Source organism: Bubalus bubalis, chromosome 8 (assembly GCF_019923935.1).
Source record: "Bubalus bubalis isolate 160015118507 breed Murrah chromosome 8, NDDB_SH_1, whole genome shotgun sequence".
In the NCBI taxonomy this organism is placed as follows: Eukaryota; Metazoa; Chordata; class Mammalia; order Artiodactyla; family Bovidae; genus Bubalus; species Bubalus bubalis.
This window is the reverse complement of record NC_059164.1, coordinates 40,224,782-40,233,620: the sequence shown is the minus strand read 5'-3', so window position 1 is coordinate 40,233,620 and position 8,839 is coordinate 40,224,782. Positions and strand designations below refer to the sequence as shown.

The 8,839-nt window shown below is 34.3% G+C and overlaps 1 protein-coding gene across 1 annotated transcript in view; it reads right to left on the bottom strand.

Moving 5' to 3' along the window:
* Window positions 1-203: 203 nt before the first annotated feature.
* Window positions 204-8,839, bottom strand: part of GNAT3 (G protein subunit alpha transducin 3) — a 59,444-nt gene continuing 50,808 nt past the window's right edge. Inside the window, exons 6-8 of the mRNA XM_006049681.4 lie at window positions 7,664-7,793; window positions 7,319-7,472; window positions 204-4,750 (exon numbers count right to left, since the gene is read on the bottom strand). Of these exons, the coding sequence (XP_006049743.1) occupies window positions 4,560-4,750; window positions 7,319-7,472; window positions 7,664-7,793 (475 nt within the window). The 3' untranslated portion in view covers window positions 204-4,559. The remainder of the gene's footprint in view (window positions 4,751-7,318; window positions 7,473-7,663; window positions 7,794-8,839) is intronic.

The window sequence follows — 8,839 nt, the reverse complement described above, 5'->3', positions numbered from 1 at the left end:
CAGGGGATCTTCCCAACCCAGAGATTGAACCCAGGTCTCCTACATTGCAGGCAGATTCTTTACCAGCTGAGCTACCAGGGAAGCCCCAAATGTACACTTGTCCATCAGTATTTCAAAAATGTCATTAAATATTCAGATTTTAACTGAGTAAGATCATCACAGCATAGATCATCTTTTTCTTTGGTGTTTTACATGGGGTGCTTTTCGTGTTGAACTTTCATATGCTAACTATATGTACAGTCATCTAGTATTTTCTCCAATGTAAGATTTTTAATATGTTAAAAGACAGTTTGCATTGGTTTTGATATTATACTGGCATTTCATATTTGACCACTTTTGTTTTTCAGGAAACTCACAGCAATATGCATTGGAAAAAAGATTTTCCATTCCATATGTGTGCTGTTTGTTTTAATCTGACCAATTTAGAAAATGTGAATGTCTTTCAAACAATCACTATATTTGTGTGTCGCATATATTATTCTTTACCTGAAAGGTATAATAATTAGAGGATTATTACTGTCCTTGTGAAGTAAATTAGGGTCTTTTTCTTTCTTTTTTCCTTCTTGTGACTCTATTTGTTTCTTAATTAGTGTGACAAAGGTGGTTTAAAATAACAATTGTACTATTACTAGTGAAAACTGTGCTGGTAGTGGCAGTGGTGTTAATAGAAAAATGTCACAGAGCACTCATTTTCCTCTTGATTTAGTGCAGTGGTGGTTACAGAAAAAGTTGCGATAAAAAGAAAAATGGAATGGCTAATATTATTAGAAGAGTGGAATTTTACTTTGATTTATTGAAAAGGTAACACACTAATAAGCATCTAATTAATAACTATTCACAAAACATAATTGTTAGGCTTCAAATTATTCTTTCACTCTAAGCTAATCAAGATTTTAGAAACAATTCAAATTAATGGGAAAATACACTTTGCAAAATTAATGGTTACTTAGATTTAATAATAGTTTGAAAATTGCAGAAAATAAAAGCATGCAAAGAAACTAAGTATCTGTATAATATCAAACAAATTTCAAGCTGTTTTAATAGCCAATACTCAAAAATTTGACTAAGATCGTGCATATTATGATTATCAGAAAATTATCATGTACTACTGAGCTGGAAACACAAAATGATCCGTGATTCCTAATAGGATTTTATTATCTGTGTCATTAACGTTACCAATAATCCAAATTCATTATGTTTGCAACATTTGAGTAGAAAAACACATGATATAAGTGTGCCCCCAAGTGGCTATAGGCTAGTTTGTAAAAATATAGAAAAATACCTAAATGTTTTGAATGAGGGCCTTAGCTGGTTATATTCTCCAGTAAATCCTGGCTCCACCTTAGGCAGAGGAGTGATGGTTATAACCCTCCACTTAGGCAGATTGTTATCTCTCCTATTTTTAAAGTTATTCCAAGTTAGAGAATGTATAATTCTCCTATAGTTTTTACGACTATTTTGTTTTTAGTAGATACACATTAATCAACCTTTCTACATGTGGTGTAGCACTGTGAAACCATATTAAGACAACAGAAAATATTTTTTTCCCTTGTATACATAGTGTTTGATTATGTTAAACCTGAGTAATTCTCTGTCAAGTATTTAAAAATGCCTTTTGTGTTTAAAATAGGATATTGGATTGAGTAAGAAAATGTGTATTAGGACAGGCTCACGGCCTATAAAAGTAGTGAGCCTATTTTTGTGATATACATGAAAATTGTTAATTGTTTATAAATGTTAATCAGTAGGATATTGGATATCTATAAGTTATGTTGTAGATTCCACAGAATTTGAAACCCCCTTTCCATAGACCTTCTTAATAAAGTTGCCAACTTTTGTATTTTGACACAAAGATATTACCCAATTAATACTCGTCTTCATTTAACTCTCCAGTCACTAGTTCCAAGAGGCAAAAGCTTATTTGTTGCTCAGCTCATGCTTCTGGAAGAACTCTGCAAGAACTGGTTATTAGTGACCCTGTTAGATGTAAGCCCACACCAGATTTCTGAGGCAGCGCAGTGTGTCTACAATTGGACATATGTTAGACAGTTATGAGTTGGGGGTATTAAAAATCTAAGACAAGAGGGTTATAAAACATTCTGAGTCAGGAAGAAAAGCCTCAAATAACAGAAAAGGAAAATATCATTATAATCACTTTTGAATTTTTGAATGACAAATACTACTTGTTTGAGATACTATGAAAGCAAAAACACTAACTATACAGTTAAAAGATTGAATTTTCAGTTGAAATAAAAGTTTTGAGTCTAATCAGTTGTAACATTTCTAGTCTCAAGGTGAGTTTCTTCTAGCTGAAGTATAACTTCCTATGTTTTCCATTCTGTTACTTTGTTTAATCTCAAATTCTTTGTATCCACTCCAACCGTTTTTAATTGAAAAACTTAAAAAGTAAAATCATAAATAGATTCAGTTTTAATGTGTACAATCATTGAAGAAATAATACAAACATTTATATTTCCCTACTAAAAATTTCTCTTAATTAAAATAGTTTAGCATAGTAATTGTTTTTGATTGTGAAGAAAAGTTTTTTTTTTAATTTAATTATAGAATTGGAAGGAATCGAACAGTTTTTAAAAAGATAATCCCAACTGACCTCTAATTTTAGTTTGGTAGTTTAACATATATTTTTAAAGTTCTCAGAACAAGATTTCATAAATAAATGATGTCTATTAATTTTTTGCTAAGATCAAAATGAGTTATATATTTTTAAAAGACCATTTCTGACCTTACCCTTTCTACCTATGTTATCTAAAATAGGAACTCTAAGCATAAATCAGAGTCAAAATATAAATTATAATAGTAATACTATTTCAAAAAATTACTTTCTGGAACATTCTCTTCACACTGATAGAGAAAAATAGATTAAAGTAGAATAGGAGAACAAAAAGACAAAGTAATGGATAAAATGTTAGTATTTGTAATCTTAATTTAAAATCTCAAAGCATTATATAGCTCCTAGTAAAATGTGGACTTGTGTAATAGATAATGGTTTTCAGCCAGAAAAGTGTATTGAGTGCCTGAACTAAATGATTTCTTGTGCATTGTTTGTCTTTGTTATCTTAGGCTCCTTAATAACTTGTATTTTGCAAAGAAATTTCAAATTAATTATTCTTAATCTAACATTTTTATTCGATCGTATTTATTGATAACTCCTTGTGTTTTTGAAAATAAAGCCAGAAATGCTCTTGTCAAGGTTACTCACTGAATGGGATCATTCTTACGTGCTTAGGTTGGAAATGTATTACAGAACAGTGAAGCAGTGACACTGAGACAGGGCTCCCTAAATCCACCAGAGCTACCGATTGGCAAATTGCTTAATTTATATTCCTTTCATCTCATCTAATTATCTAATCTAATTAGCTCTCTTTTCAGAGTAATTATAGATCTTATGCACTGATCTCCTGTTCTGACCTATATATCATCTTCGACAAGTGGATAAGTTAAATGATATCAGACATGTTTTAAAAATACATGTTGTAAGTGATGCACACTTTAAAAAAGGAAAAAAAGTCATCTTTTCTGTTCATAAATAATGATTGTGTTGGTAATGCACCAAATAATCTTTTAAAGAGTAGGCTTTGACCACTAGCATACCATATAACATTAGAAAGGAGCATATGCTACAAACAAGAAGCTCAATGTTTCTCTTCTAAAAAAATCTCCTAATTATTTACTCTTACTTCCTACTTCTTATTCACAAAGCTAAAACACACTAGTGCTAAGATATTTAATTATTTTTTTTCTCTTGTGGTCATGATGTATTGTCCTCAAACCATTAATTGTAATAATGTTCCACGCTGCTCCGAAATAAAATGGGGGAAAGGAGTACTCCACTGAGGTTGACTCTTCAGCCTGAGCAGTCTTACACTGTCTTGATCACACATGGTCCCCAGTTTTCAGTTGGATTGGTACAAAAATACATTATTGAAATCCTCAATTCTACAGGTAAATTCAGCATTAATACTTTTTTCTTCCTATGGAAAAGTAGCAAATAAAATTGTATGCATTTCTTTGGCATGTGTAATTTCCATCAACAGGCACATGTATAGTGAACATTTCATTTGCACTGGTTGAAAAGGAGTAATTGACCAATAAAATGCCACATGTATCATCTTTGAATGTTTCTATGGTATAAGCACAGATATATTATCAGCAAAAATGAATGCCTCTCAAATTCTGGCCAATGGAAATAATATAGAATACATTGTTTTTTTCCCCCATCGTTCTATGATTTTAAAATAGGCCACAATGCAGAATTTATTTCCAAGAAAATTCAGTGTCACTGATATGTACAGTAAAAGCACTACCAAAATGTATCAGTTTTCAGAACTGAAGGCATCAGACACCCCAATCCTTGCTAATTCAAATAAATCAAAGCTTACCAAAGAAAGGTGACAATACATTAAAATGTTTGTGTGAAAAATTTTGCCTTACAACACTAGTTATACAAGTTAGTATCTATTAAAACTGAATACATCACACAGGACCTTTTATATCTTGAAAAGTATACATGAGCAAGACTGGAAGAAAAAAAGCATCAATTAGAAAAGCCCACAGTCTTTCAGATTCTCTTTGATTATTATATCTGTAACTGCATCAAACACGAACTTGACATTTTGAGTATCTGTGGCACAGGTCATGTGGGAATAAATTTCCTTATCTTCTTTTTTTAAATTCAGGTCTAGAAACTGGTTCTTGATGTAATTCCCTGCATCTTCAAATGTATTTGGACCTTGTTAAAAAAAAAGTTAAAGAAGTAAACCGTAATTGCATTTAAAAAGCATACAATTATAAATAATCTTTAGAATTTTACTCTGTGTGCTGTTTGATGTGCTCAGGATTACAAAATCAAAATGGCAATGGTTAATTATCAGGGATTTATATAACATCTACTTTGTGTTGGAAACTATGCTTACCCTACTGGGGGTTTCAAGTGGTTAAAATGTAATCTCTGCATGAAAACATCAAAATATAGTAGAACTACTAACATATTTGGGGCTCCCCTGGTGAATCAGTGAAAAAGAACCCACCCACCAATACAGAAGACATGGCTTTGATCCCTGAGTCGAGAAGATCCCCTAGAGAAGGAAATGGCAACCCGCTCCAGAATTCTTGCCTGGGAATTCCCAAGGACAGAGGAGATCGGCAGGCTATAGTTCCTGTGGTTGAAAAAGTGTCAGACATAACATAGTGACTAAACAAGAGCAACAACTAATGTATGTATACAACAGAGTGAGTAAGAAAGCCTGGATGTATGTCAAAGACTATGCGTGTAAATATGTGCATGCTTGTGTGCATGTGTGTTAATATGAACTAAAAGAAAAGAATGGAAATTGAAGATGAGTGGAATACATAATGAGGTAGTATTTGAGCTGGACTTTGAGGGTAGGTAGGAGAGAGAAAAAAATCTGTGTGAAGGAAAGCTAAAAAGTGATAGGCATGCACTGTAAGATTCCGGCTATATGACATTCTGGGGAGGGCAAAAGTATAGTAATAGTAAAAAGAACAGTGGTTGTAAGGGTTGGAGGTGAGGAAAAAGACATGAATAGGTAGATCACAGGGAGTTTTAGTGTAGTGACACTATTCTGTGTAACACTAGAATGCTGGGTACCCGACATGCGTTTGGTATTATCCATCAGACTGTGTAACACAGAGTTTATTCTGATGTAAAATATCATCATGGACTTTGGTTAATAATGTATCAATATCTGCTTATCAGTTGTAACAAAATAAATGTATGACACCAAGTCGAGGTGTTAATAATAGGGCAAACGGTGGGAGCTGACCAGAGAGGAAATATATGAAAACTCTCTATTTTCTGTTCACTTTTTATATCAACTAAAAATTGCTCTAAGAAATAAAGATTATAACTTATTGGAACACAAAGTGCTTAATTATGATTCTATATTTAATTTGTAACATTCAATACAACATTCAGGTAACTATACTTAATTACATGACAAATGTATAAGCATATAATTAATATTTATAAATAAAAAAGCTATAAGCAGTCATTATAGATTAGCCTAAGTAGCTATTTTGACAAAGTGCCATAACCCTAGCACATTTGGGCTACCCACATATCTAAGTGGTAAACTAGGTTTATATTTATGCTTGAGCTAAGCTGCTCAGTTGTGTCCAATTCTTTGCAACCCCATGGACTGTAACCCATCAGGTTCCTCTGTCCTTGGGGATTCTCCAGGCAAGAATACTGAATGGGTTGCCATGTCCTCCTCCAAGGGATCTTCCCAACCGAGGGATCAAACTCAGGTCTCCTGCATTGCAGGCAGATTCTTTACCAACTGAGCCACCAGGGAAGTCCATATTTATGTTTAAACCATAAATATCTCCGTCTAACACAGTTTCATTAACAACAGAGCATATAACTATTTACCAAAAATAAGTCTCCAAAAGAAATACAACTCTTCTAGAGAACCTGACATTTATAGTCAATAGCAAACAGGATCAGTACTAAAACTCTGCTGCTGCTGCTACTAAGTCACTTCAGTCGTGCCCGACTCTGTGCGACCCCATAGACGGCAGCCCACCAGGCTCGGCCATCCCTGGGGTTCTCCAGGCAAGAACACTGGAGTGGGTTGCCATTTCCTTCTCCAACGCATGAAAGTGAAAAATGAAAGTGAAGTCACTCAGTAGTGTCAGACTCTTAGCGACCCCATGGAATGCAGCCTACCAGGCTCCACCGTCCATGGGATTTTCCAGGCAAGAGTACTGGAGTGGGTTGCCATTACCTTCTCCTACTAAAACTCTGCTGCTGCTGCTGCTGCTAAGTCACTTCAGTCGTGTCCGACTCTTAGCAACCCCATGGACTAAAACTCTAGGAGGTAAGAAAACTGGAAAAAAGCTGACACTATTCTCAAATTGATTCAAGATCTTCCTCTGGAAACTTAATTCTGACTTTGAAGAGTCACTAAGATCTAGTACAGTGTTACAAGGTTTCATTGGGAAATATCTAAAAAATGCCAATTTGAAATAAAATTTATACTCATCATAATTTTTAAGATAATATAGTTTGCAATGCCATTTGATACATTATATGGAGTCTCAGCCCTGTTTGGTCTAACCACATCCCCTTTATTCATTAGAACTTTGCTTTACTGCAGGCAGTATAGAGAGGGTTTCCTCTTTTATTTGTAAAATTCTTTCCAATGTGGATCATACACATGACTCAAAAAGTATCATAGCCTCAAACCTCCTAAATATTATACATCAAGGTCCAGATAGAAAAGTGTATCTCTATACAAGAATTTACTACTTTGGAATTAAAGGAAAAGAATCTTACCAGTATACTCTGGAAAGCAGATACTAAGATGCACTTTGGTAACTTTTTCTTGAAAGAGATCTTTTTTATTGAGAAACAGGACAATGGAGGTGGTTGCAAAGTACTTGTGATTACAGATACTGTTGAATAGGTGAAGGCTTTCATGCATTCTGTTCTGTTAGATATAAAAGATGAAAATGTGTAGGATTGTTGTTTGCAAGATATTAATGGTGGGGATTATGAACAAGGATCTAGAAATAGCATCTGTCTTTGGAAGTTCTTAATTGAGTTGGGGAATGGGGTAGTCATATTGGAAATCACAAATGCTTATTTTTTACCTCCATCTTGTCTTCCTTTTAGACTTACCACTTCTTCATCTTCCACCAGAACCATGTCATAGGCACTGAGTGCAGCACAAAATATAATGCATGTAACTCCTTCAAAGCAGTGAATCCATTTCTTTCTTTCAGATCTCTGTCCACCTACATCAAACATTCTTTAAAAAAGTAAGGATAACAGAAAAATTAATCTTACAAATATCCTCCAAAATTTACATTAAGACGAACTTTTGGAATTATAAATGAATGCTTGTTTAAAGGTAGTCTTTTAATTTTTATTGATTATTAAGTAAGACTTATTTGGGCAACTTGCAGCTCAAGGACTATAGAAAAAGAGAACTTTTATTTATTTTTTGGTTTTCATGCAGGTGTCCCAGGTGGCGCTAGTGGTAAAGAACCCACCTGACAATGCCGGAGACGTAAGAGGCGTGGGTTTGACCCCTGGGTTGGAAAGATCCCCTGGAGGAGGGAATGACAACCCATTCCAGCATTCTTGCCTGGAGAATCCCCTTGGACAGAGGAGCCTGAAGGGCTATAGTCCATAGGGTCGCAGAGAGTCAGATTGAGGCAACTTAGCATGTATTTACACTGGGTAGAGTAAAATAATTCACATACTGACTTTGAGCAACTGGGAAATTTACAGCAGTTTGAAGTTTTAGTAAGATACCTGTTGGCCTTAGAGATTTTGATCAAAGACTATCTGTATTCTTAAATTACTAGAGCCCAGAGAAGATTGAAAGTTGTCATGGTTCCGATGCTACAAGTCTTGCTTGTTCACTGAGCTCCTCCTACATTCATTCATTCATTCATTTGAACAATTATCATCTGCCTACTATGTACTCGACACTGTGCTAAACCTACTGACACAAAGATAAAAAGATATAGTCACTGAATTCAATAAGCTTGCTGTCTTGTAAAGAGAAAAATAAATTATTATAATATTTTGTAATAAATATTCTAATTTGTTGTTGTTATTCAGTTTCTAAGTCACGTCTGACTCTTTGTGACTCCGCAGACTGCAGCATGCCAGGCTCCCCAGTCCTTCACTGTCTCTTGGAGTTTGCTCAGATTCATGTCCATATATATATATATACACATATTCTAACATAGAAGGTAAAATATGAGCCCAGAGGAAGATTTAAGTCACCCTGAGTGATCATGAAACTTAAAAAAGAGATGTTTGAAAATTTGGCCCTCCCTCTGG